General features: G+C 41.0%; 1 protein-coding gene across 2 annotated transcripts in view; it reads left to right on the top strand.

Annotated features, from left to right (window-relative positions):
• The window catches only part of LOC140484676 (vinculin), a 117,198-nt gene that overhangs the window by 82,784 nt on the left and 17,582 nt on the right, over nucleotides 1-16,832 (top strand). For both annotated transcript variants that reach the window (XM_072583269.1, XM_072583268.1), the window contains exons 13-18: nucleotides 2,738-2,866; nucleotides 6,405-6,554; nucleotides 7,104-7,212; nucleotides 11,912-12,214; nucleotides 12,599-12,723; nucleotides 16,484-16,669. In XM_072583269.1, coding sequence (XP_072439370.1) covers nucleotides 2,738-2,866; nucleotides 6,405-6,554; nucleotides 7,104-7,212; nucleotides 11,912-12,214; nucleotides 12,599-12,723; nucleotides 16,484-16,669 — 1,002 coding nt within the window. The remainder of the gene's footprint in view (nucleotides 1-2,737; nucleotides 2,867-6,404; nucleotides 6,555-7,103; nucleotides 7,213-11,911; nucleotides 12,215-12,598; nucleotides 12,724-16,483; nucleotides 16,670-16,832) is intronic.

Here is a 16,832-nt window from a genome sequence, read left to right as displayed (position 1 = left end):
TCAACATGTTGTGATTCACTTAACTGAATCAAGTTTTATCAGTACATTAAAGTACTCAACCTTACTTGACATGCACTTTGCAACCTACATACTCTGCTATTATTCACAGCAAACAGAAAGGATGCTGGGAAAATCTCAGTAGATCTGGCAGAACCTATGGAAAGATAGAGCTAATGTTTTGAGTCCTGTATCGACTACTCTTCAGAAGAGTCGAATCAGATGCGAAAGTTATCTCAGTTTCCCTCTTCACAAGATGCTGTCAGGGCTGCTGAGTTTGCCCAGTGTTATAGAGCGTAGAACAGTACAGCACAGAACAGGCCCGTCAGCCCACGATGTTGTGCCGACCACTGATCCTCATGTATGCACCCTCAAATTTCTGTGACCATATGCATGTCCAGTAGTCTTAAACGTCCCCAATGACCTTGCTTCCACAACTGCTGGCAACGCATTCCATGCTCTCTCAACTCTCTGTGTAAAGAATCCACCTCTGACATCCCCTCTATATACTTTCCTCCAAACAGCTTAAAACTATGGCCCCTCATGTTAGCCATTTCTGCCCTGGGAAATAGTCTCTGGCTATTAACTCTATCTATGCCTCTCATTATCTTGTATACCTCAATTTGGACCCCTCTCCTCCTCCTTTTCTCCAGTGAAAAAAGTCCGAGCTCAGTCAACCTCTATTCATAAGATAAGCCCTCCAGTCCAGGCAGCATCCTGGTAAACCTCCACTGAACCCTCTCCAAAGCATCCACATCTTTCCTATAACAGGGTGACCAGAACTGGACGCAGTATTCCAAGTGCAGTCTAACCAAAGTTTTATAGAGCTGCAACAAGATCTCACGACTCTTAAACTCAATCCCCCTGTTAATGAAAGCCAAAACACACATGCCTCCTTAACAACCTCGTCCACTTGGGTGGCTATTTTAAGGGATCTATGTACCTGCACACCAAGAACCCTCTGTTCCTCCACACTGCCAAGAATCCTATCCTTAATCCTGTACTCAGCTTTCAAATTCGACCTTCCAAAATGCATCACCTCGCATTTATCCAGGTTGAACTCCATCTGCCACCTCTCAGCCCATCTCTGCATCCTGCCAATGTCCCGCTGCAGCCTACAACAGCCCTCTATACTGTCAACAACACCTCCAACCTTCGTGTCATCTGCAAACTTGCTGACCCATCCTTCAATCCCCTCATCCAAGTCATTAATAAAAATTACAAACAGTAGAGGCCCAATGACAGAGCCCTGTGGAACACCGCTCACCACAGACTTCCAGGCAGAATATTTTCCTTCTACTACCACTCGCTCTCTTCTGTTGGTCAGCCAATTCTGTATCCAGACAGCTAAGTTCCCCTGTATCCCATTCCTCCTAACCTTCTGAATGAGCCTACAATGGGGAACCTTACCAAATGCCTTGCTGAAGTCCATATACACCACATCCACAGCTCGACCCTCATCAACTTTTCTGGTCACATCCTCAAAGAACTCGATAAGGTTTGTGAGGCATGACCTGCCCCTCACAAAGCCGTGTTGACTGCATTTAATCAAGCCGTGCTCTCCCAGATGGTCATAAATCCTATCCCTCAGAATCCTTTTTTAACATCTTGCAGACAACATACGTGAGACTTACTGGTCTGTAATTGCCGGGGATTTCCCTATTTCCTTTCTTGAAGAGAGGAATTACATTTGCCTCTCTCCAGTCCTCCGGTACGACTCCAGTGGAGAGCGAGGATGCAAAGATCTTCGCAAGTGGCGAAGCACTTGCATTTCTCGTTTCCCAAAGCAGCCAAAGGCAAATCTGGTCCGGGCCTGGCGACTTGTCAATCATAATGTTTGACAAAATTTTCAGCACATCAGCTTCCTCTATCTCTATCCATTCCATGCACACCTGCTCCTCAATGGTTTCATTCACTACAAAGTTCGTTTCTTTCGTAAAGACAGAAGCAACAAACTCATTTAGGGCTTCCCCTACCTCCTCAGACTCCACACACATTCCCTATGCTATCCCTGATCGTCCAGCATCTGCACTACTTCGCTCTTATTATTCTTGGTAATTTTACTCCTGAAATAAGTTCACTTTTTAACCAATATAATTTTCCTTTCTGAGCATAAAGTTCTTCCTGACAAGATTTCTACATGTTTAGTAAAGGAATTGAGGCTGAATGACAATAAATTCTGTCTTCATGAGAATGCTGAAACTATCAGTTTTTCACCATTTTTTGTCTGGCCTGATCTCCACTTTATACTTGTAAACAGTAGCTACTTTGATCAGAATTTGGATATGAACTATTATTCATGAAGTCGAATAATTGAACTCTGAAGTATTGTACTAGCCCATAACTAGTGCTTCAATATTTTAATCTTTGAGAAAAGTTCCTCATTTGAAACTGGCCTTCAGTGAACAATACTTGGTACTATTATGTGGACCTGAATTCTTCTATGATGACAACATTTCATTTCATGTGGTTAGGGTTCTCAGGCAATATATCCCATTCATTCTCTCAATTACCAAAACATTTGGCATCACTATAGTTTTGTCTTTACCTTAAGCAGCTTTTCAAAAAAAAGTGGTTTTAGTGCATTACTCATGTTCCTTTATATTACATTTCTTTACCTTGTATGGAGAGTTTATCTATTCCCATTGCAAATGCCATTTAAATTTAATTTGAGGCCTGTTAACGATCTTGGCTTCCTTGAAGGTAAAATAATACTTCTATCATGTTTAACCTCACTTAGGATCTAAAAGGCAAAATGCAAGAAGTCATGACCCAGGAAGTATCTGATGTTTTTAGTGACACTACCACTCCAATTAAGTTGCTTGCTGTAGCAGCCACAGCTCCACCAGATGCACCAAACAGAGAAGAGGTAAGTGGGAATAATGATTTAGTAACTGAAAAAGGTTTTGCTGAGAAGATGTAACCACATAAAACTATATATTTGAAGGAGATGGTGCAGTGTCCAGGTATAACTGTGTTAATCATTCATTGAAAATGAAGGAACCAAACCAGATAGACAACTTTACCTGTAATTTACTATTACAGTTCTTTAACTTAAAGAAAAGACCATGCAAATGAGGCCTGTTGCAAATGATTTCATTTGCTAATACACAACACATCGGAGCATCCGTTCATGACATTGTGAAATGGTTGAATATGGGCACTATACTGCTAAGTAGCCAAGCATGACTTTTTTTTTCTTTGGAAAGTACTGAGCAGAACTGGAGTGATTCCTGCAAGGTGGGACAACAGTTTCCTGATTGTCTTTTCACTTATCGTACCCTTTTTAAATGGTTGTTTCACATCAATTTAGACTTGGCTTTGGATTGCCATTGAAAAGTTTTGGTTAATTCGGTTGAACATAAGAAAAGCAAACCAGAAATGCAGGAGAATACACCAGAAATATCTTTGTGGTTGTTATAGACGGATGGTTGAATTCACTTGTGATGTTGGTACATGAGTGTTCAATTTTAAAAAAATGGTTTGCAGTCTAAGTTGATGTTGCATATGTGGCATAAGACCAGGTTTCAATTTGCATAACTGATTACAAATGTTCCAAATTGAAGGATAGCAACAACAGTTATATGGAAACGTTGACATCTAGAAGTTCGCTTCCAAGTCATGAACCATCCTGACTTCGAATAATATTGTTCCTTCACGATGTCTGGACAAAAATACTCAGAACTCCCTTTCTCTCAGAGCTGTTGTTATAACAAATACCCATGGACTGCAGCATGTCAAGATCACTGTCATCTTCCTAAGAGCAATAAATATGCTGCCTCATCAGCAGCATCCACATCCTAAGAAGGTGTTTTTTTAAAAAATGAAGTCTGTGTGGATTGGATGGTTGGAAATATTGGTTTTGCACCTCCCCTCTTTGTCTTGAAAACATGTGACTTAATTGTGTTTCTTGAAGTATCAAAATTGGTGAAGACCAAGAATTCTCCATTTATGTTTGTCCAGGGTTGGTTTCTCCCATGTTTTGGAATCTAGTATAGTTTTCAGATGGTTTCATATTGTACCGATGTTTTGGGGTGTGGATACACATACTCAGCTGCCTATTGAGTGCTACCTTGGATGTGTGAAAACTGTTCATGAGAGCCATGTGACAGTTCCAGTGAATCTGAGCTCTCAATGGCAGGTATGCAGTATTTGAAAAGTGTCAGTTTTGGGAATTTTTTTCTTTCCACCTAACTTTGCAAATAGATCTCTTCACAGTGAAGATAGAATACTTCTAATTGGTTTGTATGATGCCTGTAGGTTGGTCCAAGTCATGTACCGTAAAGAAGTGATTGATAACCACTGGTAAACTTTGATGTTTGTACTAAGACAAACTTGATGTTTTTTCTAATGCCTGGAATGGGCCTCCAGAGGCTGAACTCTCCAGATTATGGTTGATTTTGTCACACAGCATTGTGTTATTGGAAAGGATTCTCCCAAGATAACAGTTTCTATACTGAAAGGAATGATAGTGTTGATGATAACTGTGGGGTCTTGGAATATGTGGTCATAGGTAGGTTGATATAAGATTGCTATCCTATTCAGATATATTTTAGGCCAAAGTTGTCTTTAGATTAGTCAAAGTGATTAATAGGAGCTGAATGCTGGTGTGCTCCCTGAGAGAACAGTCATTCACAAACCATAGTATTCTCAGCAGCTTTTCCTTTTCATTCATGTCTTCCCTTGTCACTGACAAGGTCAGGGTGTATTGACCATCTCTCATTGCTCTTGAACTGAGTGAACATATTTAGAATCAATCAACATTGCTCTAGTGTAAGACTAGGTAGGGACAGCAGATTCACCGTTAAAAGACATTAGTGACTTATTCAGATTTTATGACAGAGTAGTTTTCAATTCCAGTTTTATTTGCTGAATTTAACTTCCACCAGCTGCCAAGGTAAAACTTAAATCCATGTCCACCAGTGTGTTTGTCTGAGCCTCTGCATTATCGGTCTCATGATTCTATCACTGTCCTTGTGCAAGTCCTGAGACTTTGCAACTTGAAGGGTCACAAGGAGTGCAGGGAGAATTCGTCATCTGGATACATAACTGGCTTGAAGGTAGGAGACAGAGGGTGGTGGTGGAGGGTTGCTTTTCAGACTGGAGGCCTGTAACCAGTGGTGTGCCACAATGATCAGTGCTGAGTCCACTGCTTTTCATCATTTACACAAATGATTTGGATGTGAACATAGGAGTACAGTTAGTAAGTTTGCAGATGACACCAAAATTGGAGGTGTAGTGGAAAGCGAGAAGGTTGCATCAGTACAATGGGATCTTGATGAGATGGGCCAATGGACTGAGGAGTAGCACTTGAAGTTTAATTTAGGTAAATGTGAGGTGCTACATTTTGGCAAAGAAAATCAAGCCAGGACCTAGATGATTAGATTGGATCCCATACAGTGTGGAAACAGGCCCTTCGGCCCAACCAGTCCACACTGACCCACTGAAGAGTAACTCACCAGACCTATTCCCTCCACCTAACACTATGGGCAATTTAGCATGGCCAATTCACCTGACCTGCACATCTTTGGATTGTGGGAGGAAACCGGAGCACCAGGAGGAAACCCACGCAGACACTGGGAAAATGTGCAAACTCCACACAGACAGTCACCTGAGGCTGGAATCGAACCTAGGACCCTGGTGCTGTGAGGCTGCAGTGCTAACCACTGAGCCACCCTGCTGCCCTAATTACACGATGAATGGTTAGGTTGTGGAATATTGTGTGCAATTGTGCTCTCCCTCTTCTAGGAAGGATGTTGCGAAACTTGAAGGCGTTCAGAAAAGGTTTACAAGAATGTTTCCCGGGTTGGAGGGTTTATGCTATATTATGCTGAAAAGGGACAATTTTCCCTCGAGCATCGGAGGTTGAGGGGTGACTTTAGAGGTTTGTGAAATAATGAGGGATTTGGATGGGGTGAATAACCAAAGACGTTTTCCTGGTTTGGCGGAATCCAGAGCTAGAGGGCATACGTTTAAGGTGAGAAGGGAAAAATTTAAAAGGGACTGAAGGGGCAATGTTTTCACACAGAGGGTGGTGCATGTATGGAGTGAGCTGCCAGAGGAGATGGAGGAGGCTGATAGAGTTGCAACACTTAAAAAGCATCTGGGTGTGGATCAGAATAGGAAGAGTTTCAAGCGATAGGGACCAAATATTGGCAAATGGAGCTAGGCTAATTTAGGATATCTAGTCAGTATGGAAGATTTGGACCAAAGGGTTTGTTTGCATACTGCACAGTGCCATGACTCTCTGTGAATACATTGCCTTCTTTACTGAATTATGAGTATTACTGTAAATCTAGTAAAATATGATTAGCAGAACCTGAAAGTCTTATATTATTAGCCCAATTAATGATGGAAAACATACTTTATGTTCAATACATCAAATGAAAACCATGTTAATTTGGCAGGTGTTCGAAGAGAGGGCAGCATATTTTGAAAACCATGCTGCCAGACTTGGTGCCACGGCAGAGAAAGCTGCTGCTGTTGGGGCTGCAAATAAAAGCACCGTAGAAGGTATACAGACAGCTGTGAAATCTGCTCGGGAGTTAACACCACAGGTGGGTACTGCTACTAATGTTAAACACACACACAATCAGTACTATTAAGGCTGTAATTTGTAGCTACATGCCCCCTTGTTTTCAACTTCCGAATGCACCATCTAGTGGAATGATGAGAAAATTGACCATACTGTTTCAATTGGCTGCAGATAGTATTAATTAATTTATTGTGAAATGGCTTTTCCACTTGAAAAGTTTTGTTTTCATCCTGCAGCGGAATGATGGGGGAAGTCTGAACCTCAACCTGAAAAGGTTGTTGAGTCAGACTACAACATTAAGCAGTATGAAGATATTAAGATGCTTTGATGTAGCTGACAGGGCTATGGGACAAGAGCTGGAAAGTGGGATTAGTGTCATAAGATCTTTGGCATGATCTTGATGGTTTAAATGGCCTCCTTCTGTGCTCTAAACATCTAAGAACAGTCAGTCATGCAGCTCTGAATCTATATTTGTTGTACTGGTGGATTTTTAAAAATACTATGCCGGCAGCAGTGTTGAACCCCCTAACCCTCAGTGCTTGATTTGACTATTATTGAATTATTTGTGCAGGTGGTTTCAGCTGCTCGCATTTTGTTGAGAAATCCTGGTAACCAAGCAGCAAATGAACATTTTGAAACCATGAAAAACCAGTGGATTGATAATGTTGAGAAAATGACAGGTGAGCAGAAGCATTAAACTTATAATCACATGAACGTTACAATTTGTAACTGTAAGGCCGTCGAGTAATGCTTTTCCCTGCTTCCTTGTATCACTGGCTATCTTAAGAAGTAGCTCCACAAACCAACTTTGTTTTGAACTTCAAGCCTTCACTCTCAAAACAATATATTCGCAAATGGCAAGAATTTGGAATCAAGTCAACAACCTTAGCACTATGAAGATACTTGTTATGAAATGTAACTGAACCAGCATTTTGTCTTTTAGCTTGGGTTCATTGATCCTGTGTTCTCAACAGTGAGCATCACTTGCTCGAATAGCTGTTCAGAGAATCTGCACCACAGTGTTTGTAACCCAGCCTCTAACTGATGCTCCCTTTTTAAGTATGTGTATCCTTGTGAATTGGGTGAACTATTTCATTTATCTTCATTGTGACATACATACGAACATATAAAGTTCCGTAGAGGTAGGCCCTGCCCCTTTACGTTTGCTCTACTATTCAGTAAAGGTCATAGCTGATTTCCCCCCACCCCTTCCAATTCCACATTCTAATTAACCTTTGATTACCTTGCTTAACAAGATTGATTTACCTACATCTTAAAATCTGACATTGAGAATTTCAAAGCCATGCAACCCTGTGGAAAAAAAACTTTGTTTTATTAGTCCTAAAATAGTGACCCCTTATTTTGCAACCATGTCCCCTAATTCCCGTTCATTTCCTACAACAGCAAACATTTTTCCCAAGTCTACCTTACCCAAGCTATGAGCATCCTGTAAATTTGCTCTTCTTTTTCTGAACTCCAGTGAAAACAAGCCCAGTCTGTCCACTCATATCTCCATATGTGTGGAAGTTAAAAATCCTTTGTGTTCCCACAAGCCTCTGTAATCGTGGGCCACGCCAAAAGCATAATGATTCTGTGTATGTGTGTTTTTTTATATTTATGCATGCTGATCCACACATACTGATTTTCCCTTATGCAAGCATGTCAATCCCTATGGTAGTTCAAGGAAATGATAAGGGCTCTTCACTCTATAGTGGCTGTATCTCCCACAGTTAAAACAAGGGCCTGTCATTTGTCCCTGGGGTCTTCGCTGTATTGTTCCCAGTCCCAAAGGTGTAGTACTGGGCCTGCTTATTCCCCCTTACCAGGGTCCCCTCGGGAAAGGGTTATTTAGCGGAGGTTGTTGGGCTGGCATCTAAGATAGGTTCAGCCTCCAGTGGGTATCCTGGTCCCAAGCAACCTCGTCAGGGTTGGCACATGAGATATACGGATCACGAGGTCACTGGACGTATTTGATTTTTACCTGTAATTTGGGTTGTGGTTTGGGCTCGGTCTGGCCATCCCGTTGGAAGACCACCACTCACCTCATTTAGCGACCAGGAATTCCCGGACCAGTTCATATTGTTTGTCTGGATCACGTCAGCAACACCTGAAGGTATACATTGCAAAGGCACAGTGTTAAACTAAGGTGAGTCGTCATCTCGATTAAAGGCTTGATCACCTGCAAATGTACTGCAGGTACATTCCCAATAATCACCTCCTGACTCCCAGATTTGGGTTTGCATTCCAGTATGTCGCTAATGTTTACAGGTTGTTTTAAGGCTCATTGTAACAACTAGATTAAGCAGTCCATCTGGGAATCATTGTTGGGGCATCTCCTTCAAGTCCTCATATCTGCAGACAAGCCCTGCACCACCCTGGCCCATCTGTCCTTGCCATTTGGTAACTTCTTCAGAGGGTAAAATTGAGGGCTGCAGATGCTGGAAACCAGAGTTTAGATCAGAGTGGTGCTGGAAAAGCACAGCAGGTCAGGCAGCATCCGAGGAGCAGGAAAATCAACATTTCGGGCAAAAGCCCTTCATCAGGAATAGAGGCAGGAAGCCCCCAGGGTGGAGAGATAAATGGGGGGTGGGGCTGGGGAGACGGTAGCAAAGAGTACAATAGGTGAATGGGGGTGGGGATGGAGGTGATAGATCAGAGGGGAGGGTGGAGCGTATAGGTGGGAAGGGAGATTGGCAGGTAGGACAGGTCATGAGGACAGTGCTAAGCTGGAAGGTGGGGGGGGAAGGGAAATTGGGAAACTGTTGAAGTCCACATTGATGCCCTGGGGTTGAAGTGTTCTGAGGCGGAAGATGAGGCATTCTTCCTCCAGGCGTCAGGTGGTGAGGGAGCGGCAGCAGAGGAGGCCCAGGACCTGCATGTCCTCGGCAGAATGGGAGGGAGAGTTGAAATGTTAGGCCATGGGGCGGTGGGGTTGATGTTTCCTGAACGCTCTGCGAGGAGGTGTCCAGTCTGCCTAATGTAGAGGAGACCGCATAAAACCCACTGAGTCCCACAGCTACCTGGATTACACCTCTTCCCACCCCACTTCCTGCGAAACTGCCATCCCGTATTCCCAATTCCTCTGCCTCCGCCGTATCTGCTCCCAGGAGGACCAGTTCCACCACACAACACACCAGATGGCCTCCTTCTTTAGAGATCGCAATTTCCCTTCTCATGTGGTTGAAGATGCCCTTCAATGCATCTCATCCACACCCTGCACCTCAGCCCTCAGATCCCACCCCTCCAACCGTAACAAGGACTGAACCCCCCCCCGGTCCTCACTTTCCACCCTACCAACCTCCGCATCAATCGCCGACATTTCCACCACCTCCAAATAGACCCCACCACCAGAGATATACTTCCCTCTCCACCCCTTTCCACTTTCTGCAAAGACCCTTCCCTCCTTGACTACCTGGTCAGGTCCACATCCCCCAACAAACCACCCTACCCCGCCACTGCAGGAATTGCAAAACCTGCACCCACACCACCTCCCCTCACCACCATCCAAGGCCCCAAAGGACCCTTCCACATCCATCAAAGTTTCATCTGCACATCCACCAATGTCATTTATTGTATCTGTTGCTCCCGATGCGGTCTCCTCTATACTGGGAGCTCTTCAGGGAACATCTGTAAGACATCTGTCCATTTACTATCGGCTTTATCCTTCCATTCTTTGAGCCAAGTGGAAATCATTAATCACAATTTTTCTTTCAAAATAGATCTAGTGCTTGTTCACAAGAGCCACATCCCAGGTTCCTAATTTCCTGACCTATGCAGAGGGTACAGAATGCTTGTTTCACACACTGTTGCAAGCTGTTGACAATGGTGCATATAAGGGCAGGTATCCCTTCATGTCCAATACCTGAATATCTTTCAACATCACCCCCACCTCCCTCTCACTGTTTTGTGCTCTTCTTCCCCGTGCGCTCGCTCTTGAATATTTTCTAACTTTCTTCCTATCTCAGTTTTTAGCTTTTTGTTTATTCTTTGCTTGTAAAAAAAAGTGAGACATTCACATACCAGAACAATCAAAATTAGGGAGTTTAGCTCCATAAATCTTGCTGTGATACAGCCACGAACGAAACTCTTTGTCTCTAAGTGCGAATCAAAATACCTCTTGGCCATTCTCATTGTTCCTAGGTTTTCATTCCCCCATCTTTCTAACTTGTGTGGCCGACGGTGATCTTTATTTTTAGGGGGCTGATGGCCTTTCACAACTTCAAATTTATCTGAACACTGGAGCTTGTAATTCGTATCCCAAGAGGAGTCACCATGCCCACCCTCAAGGTTTGTCCTCTGGTAATCAATCTTTTCTAGTTTAAAGTTGCCTCCATAAGGCCAGTTGCAGTGGGAACCACTATATAGATTGAAGGTAAAAGGAATAACATAGCTACTATCACATGTCTCTTTCCACACAATATTGGCCAGTGACCCTGGCACAACCAGGGGGTCGGTCTTCAACAATATCACAACCTACTCGTTCCAGGTATCAATCTAGTGGATTTCCTTTGTAAGACCTTGCCCTTCTTACTTAAAGGATAAGGCAGTCAGACTGCACACTGTATTCAATTTGTATCACTAATGTTCTGTTTATCATCCTTACTTTCATGTTCAGAAATTGCTTTAAATGTTTTTATTTCCATACCTACTTTACAGGAAAAACCTAAGTTGAGCATGAGTTGAAAGCTTTTTTTCTCCAAATTAAAATGAAGCCAGTTTCCCCCCCCCCTCCCCTTCTCCTCTCCTATGCTTCTTGGGTAGCAATTGGAGCCATAAACCTACATATGCTGTTCACCTCTGTTGGCAATTCTGCACTAAAAATGCCGTAAGTTTGTGGGATGACTTTCTTGATTGCTGCTGTTATGGATTAATTATCATTTGAGCTTGCTTCATCTCTCATCTCTCTAAATTGAAGAATTGTGTGTAATCTGAATTAGCAATGTTGAACAAGTAGATTCCTGGTATGCTTTGTAAATATCAATTTAACCTGTTCCTTTCCTCCGTTGTACTAACTCCCAGTTTAGGAAGCAGCCAGTGACAACTATGCTTTGAATTTTCCTTCTCAAGCAGCACCTATAATGTGAGGAAATCAAATTTTTGTTTCCAAGTGACTGAACGCTTGTTTTTAATCACTGCTTAAGAAATTGTGCAAATCTTATCTTCTGTTTTATGGAATATATTTCTAAGTGGTTAGTAAGACACAGCTGTATTCTCTCATTTCTAAATGGGTCGAGCCATAGTCACTCAATTTCGAACTATTCCAAACTGCAAGCTTTTGTATTAAATGAACTGAGTTTCAGTAATGCTTGAATTTCAGAATTATATTTTCTCAATTTAATGTTGATAATGCCAGGTGTTAATGTATCATATATTTCATAGGTTTGGTGGATGAAGCGATTGACACCAGGTCTCTTCTGGATGCCTCTGAGGAAGCTATCAAGAAAGACATAGACAAGTGCAAGGTAGCCATGGCTAACGTACAGCCCCAAATGCTGGTTGCTGGAGCAACAAGCATTGCCCGTCGTGCAAACCGAATTCTTTTGGTTGCTAAGAGAGAAGTCGAAAATTCAGAAGACCCAAAATTCCGTGAATCAGTGAAAGCAGCATCTGATGATCTCAGCAAGACTATCTCTCCTATGGTAATGGATGCTAAAGCTGTTGCTGGGAACATTTCAGATCCTGGTAAGATCCACTGAGGTTTTATTGCTAATTTTGTACTTCATTACATTGTTTCTGTGTTTTGGATTTTTCTTGCTTTTACTTGTTGCAAAATAAACCGTTTACTCTGACTTTAAGGTAGATGCTATTCACTCCAGGAACAGGACTTCAGAAACAATTGCAGTATATCAGTGGTCTTCAACGAAAGACCTGAAGTTGAGGTGCTTAACATAACATTTATTCAATCTCAGGTGCTGATCCCCTCTTCCATCTCATCAGCAACAACTTGACATGATTTTGTTGAATTACTGTACCATTTTAATCATAGCTGAACATTACATGGTCACTTAATCTAAATTCTGTCCAGTTTCTAAAATTTAATTAATAATCTATGATTCTTACCCGTAGGTTTGCAGAAAGGTTTCTTGGATTCAGGATATCGAATTTTAGGTGCTGTAGCCAAAGTTAGAGAAGCCTTCCAACCTCAAGAACCAGAATTTCCTCCTCCTCCACCTGATCTTGATCAACTTCATGTAGGTCTACGTTTGATATTTACCGTTGCTGTCGGTACTTGATCTTTCGGTTTGCTTGATTAAATGTTGCTGCTGAAGGTTTCCAAAGAAAGCCATGTCATCAGGATGTGAAACTGGGAAAATAACATCCAGAACATAAAGGCTTACTTATCAACAGACTTTTTAACATTAAAATGCTTGAGTAAGGAAGACTGTATTGCTTTGTTTTGTCAGATAAATTGAGTTGTGTGTGAATTAACTTATGTGGTTAACATATAGAAAAGATTTTGATTCAAAGACCTAATTCTATAATTTTATTTCACAAGTATAAATTTTAATTTTAGGAATTGATGTTAAATCTAAGATAAATTGAAACATCACTTTGAGAAAATGATAGGCAACTCTGAAGTAAGTGTACTTCAAATAGATCAGAGGCATTTTACAGTTTCAAAGGGAATTTCTATATTTATTTTATCAAGTTTGAGTGAAAAGGGAAAGCTACGCAATGGATGACCTATCTGTGAGCCTCTGGTAGACAAAGGTGCTCTATAGTTATTTCACCAAAAGGTTTTAGATTGTAGTTCCCAGATTGAAGAAACTGAAGGCATACTTGTGAATGAGGGCCTGGTAGTCCCCCAGAGACTGGAGAGATGGCTGTCACTTGACCCTGCCACCTGCCCACCCAAAGGTAAAAGTTACTCATTTAGATTCTGGAATCATAAGGGTTTCCGAGTTAATGACAATTAATTTACATTTCTGTATAGATCGTTTAAAGTATGCCACATTGTGATGGAGATGAGCTTAGAAATTTAGGGATATTCCTTTGTTTAATTCAGATGTTGTTCATCAAGCAAAATGTGGGTGGGAGCTTGTGCTCAGCTTGGAGACACGGCTCGTGGGAGAAAGGTTGAAAAATTTGCTTAGCATAGACCTGTTTGAAGTAATCCTAGATTAAAAATTTAGCGGAGAGAGAAACACAGAAGGACTGCCAGGAATTGTACCGGAATATGGCAGAAGTGGGATCCTGATTTTTAAATAATTGCGAGTGAATACAGTGAAGATTAAATTACTTGCAGTGTGGAAATGGGCCCTTCGGCCCAACAAGTCCACACTGACCCTCCAAAGGAGGGACCCACCCATACCCATTCCCCTACATTTACCCCTTCACCTAACACTACAGGCAATTTAGCATGGCCAGTTCACCTAACCTGCACATTTTTGGACTGTGGGAGGAAACCGGAGCACTCTGAGGAAACCCATGTGGACACTGGGAGAATGTGTAAACTCCAAGGTGGGAATTGAACCCGGGCCTCTGGTACTGTGAGGCAGCAGTGCTAACCACTGTGCCGCCCACTGAAGTCTGTAACAAATTTCTTGTAAAGAAAACAAATGTATAAAATTGGAATCACTCACTTAGTTGTAGTGGAAAGGCAACTTTTTAAAGAATATAAATGTTAAAACTTCAATTGTCTGAAACGGGTCGCAGGCCACATTGGTGATTTGCTTACTATTTTAAAGGCAATTAATGCATCAAACTAAATGGAATTAAACATCTTTTGTTTTTCAAAAGTCTATCCGTTTTGAACACAACATTTTATGAAATTTAACCTTTACTCCTGAGTCCTGCTGGATGACACTAATAAATATAGTGCTGGATGAATGTGAACTTTTGCACATTGATCCTTAATTAGGATCATTTTATTGAATCGCCTGTTGTAAAGATAAAGGTGTCAAACATTTCTTTAATGACTTGGGTTGGCTTGAGAAATATTGCACTGAAGCTTGTGTTCAGTTTTTAGTTAATATCCTTAACTGTTTTCTAGTACTTTGATATATTGTGTCGTTTGGTCCAAGTAAGAAAGAAATGAATGTAAACTTCAACTAAATTGTCAAATATCCTGAACATAAAATAATTTTGCAAATTCTTCCTTGTACATTAAGTGAATGGCGAGGAAAAGGAGAGACTGATGTATACTGTGAAATTCCTTGTACTTAGCAGATGTGCTTCCTTTCGAAGTAAATGTTCATCATTTAAGATGTATTGGCAGCATCTTCCTGGGATAAAATGTATTGGTTTGTTAAATGACGATTATTTAATGGAGTGTTGAGTTTTTCATTGTGTTGGAATAAAATGACTTCAGAATATAGCAATAAATATGCACAAATCTGATCAAATGAAAATATAAAATAGGGACTGTTATGACTCACTGGTAGTGCCCTGTTTTTCATGGAGTTGTTACTCTATTTTTAAGGTACACATGGTACCCCAATTTATCTGATTTTCAGATGAAGACTGATAACTAGCTTTAATCAAGTTTCAATACCACACAAGAATTACTGTTAAGTAATTTAGGCCTGTATGGTTTAAACCATTGATATAAAACAATAGCTAAAATGCTAATCCTCTTATAAAACCCCCTTACATCCACACAGACAGAGAATGCCGGGAAGATAGATCGTTGGCAGAAGTAGAAAAAGACTGGAAACTCTGTTCCTAATTCCAATGTCTAGATGATCCTTCCACTGACTAGTGTTCAGGTTTTCTTTCTCTGAAAGTTTTCACTGGTTTGTAAGAAGTATAGAATGTGAAGATATGTGTCTGAAAGAGATTTGTATGTCCTGTTTTTCTTGAAGAGGGATGTTAATCTGGTGGCGAGGTGTTTGGTCCGTGGGAAGCAGAGTAAATATCTTTGGGTTTTTAAAAATATTAGACAAAAGAAGCGTGAATGGGTCGAGTCAGGGTTGCACAGGGTTTTAGTTTTGGCTTCGAGTGATTGAAGTTGGGGTTTTGGTGTTGAAGCTGCTAGATAAGCTTTTACTGCAGCAGAGAAGCTCCTGAGTTCTCCTTCTGCTAGTTTGATTGTTTTTCCTTTTGGATGAACTGGAAGAGATTGCATCAAGTGAGGGAAATCTTTTGAACTTTGCCAAGGATGTTTTTTATGGGATGCTGCTCTATTAGTACAGTTGATGAGTAGTAGTTAAATAATAATATATTATTTGTTCAGCATGATTGAAATAATTTAAGATCGGTCAATTCTTTTTGTTTGTATTTTAACTGTGGTATAAGAATAAAGGGAGTTTTGCTTAAAGCCTAGTTTGACCAATCATATCACAAGGAATACAGCACCTAACACTTGAATCCAGATAAAATAAAAGATAGGGTCTAAGCTATCTCCTTGATGTGTTTTGAGGAAGTTTGTTCTGGCCATAACAAGAGTGATTTGATTTGATTCGACTGGAAACCGCCTTTGATTTATTAATTCAGACGTCACAGCTCACAGAAATCCTGCAGGAAGGTTAACTGGTTTCCTTCAACTTTTAACTGACTAAACTATAGAGCACACAGCTTGTGCTGGGGACAACAACAGATACTTTTGTCTTTTTCTCTGTGGGTCTCTGTATCTCTGTTTTTGTAACTTTGTTTCTAGTCCAACCTATGCAGTTAGTTTAGAAGCAATCACGGCTCCTGATCTTTATAGGAACTTATAGTTGCAAAAAGCAGAATTCTCAATCCATATTAATTTGCTTGCTGTGAAGTATGCAGCCTTGCAAATCTCTGTCCTTTGTGCTTGTATTTTATAGTCTTTGAAGACACAAAATAAATATACGTGGTTCTTACAGGACAAATTGTGAAATTTCAGCACGAGATGTCTAATTATCTTGTACATTTCTAACATATCACTTTCATTGAATTGTACATAATTGAAGAGTAGAAGCAGTGTACTAAATGTTTCTTTCTGGAAAGCTTTCATATATGATGACTTCATTACTTTGTTTACAGTTGAATGATGAACCTGCCCCTCCCAAACCACCACTTCCTGAGGGTCAAGTTCCTCCACCACGACCACCTCCCCCTGAGGAAAAAGATGAAGAATTCCCTGAAATGAAAGCTGGAGAAGTAGTCAATCAGCCTATGATGGAGTCTGCTAGGCAGTTGCATGATGAAGCCAGAAAGTGGTCTAGCAAGGTAAAGGTTGACTGGCATAAGGATGTCCAAGGGATAATCGAAGCCTGTTTAATGTTTTGAGAGTTCAAATATTCATATTTATTGCTTGTTTATATATTGTAATTCTCATTTTCAATTGCTAGCTGTTTGAAATTGAAGTCACTACAATTTGCAAAAAGTGTTC

The sequence above is a fragment of the Chiloscyllium punctatum genome, chromosome 13 (genome assembly GCF_047496795.1).
Source record: "Chiloscyllium punctatum isolate Juve2018m chromosome 13, sChiPun1.3, whole genome shotgun sequence".
Lineage (NCBI taxonomy): Eukaryota > Metazoa > Chordata > Chondrichthyes > Orectolobiformes > Hemiscylliidae > Chiloscyllium > Chiloscyllium punctatum.
The sequence above is the reverse complement of the archived record's forward strand: the minus strand, read 5'-3'. Positions and strand labels throughout refer to the sequence as shown.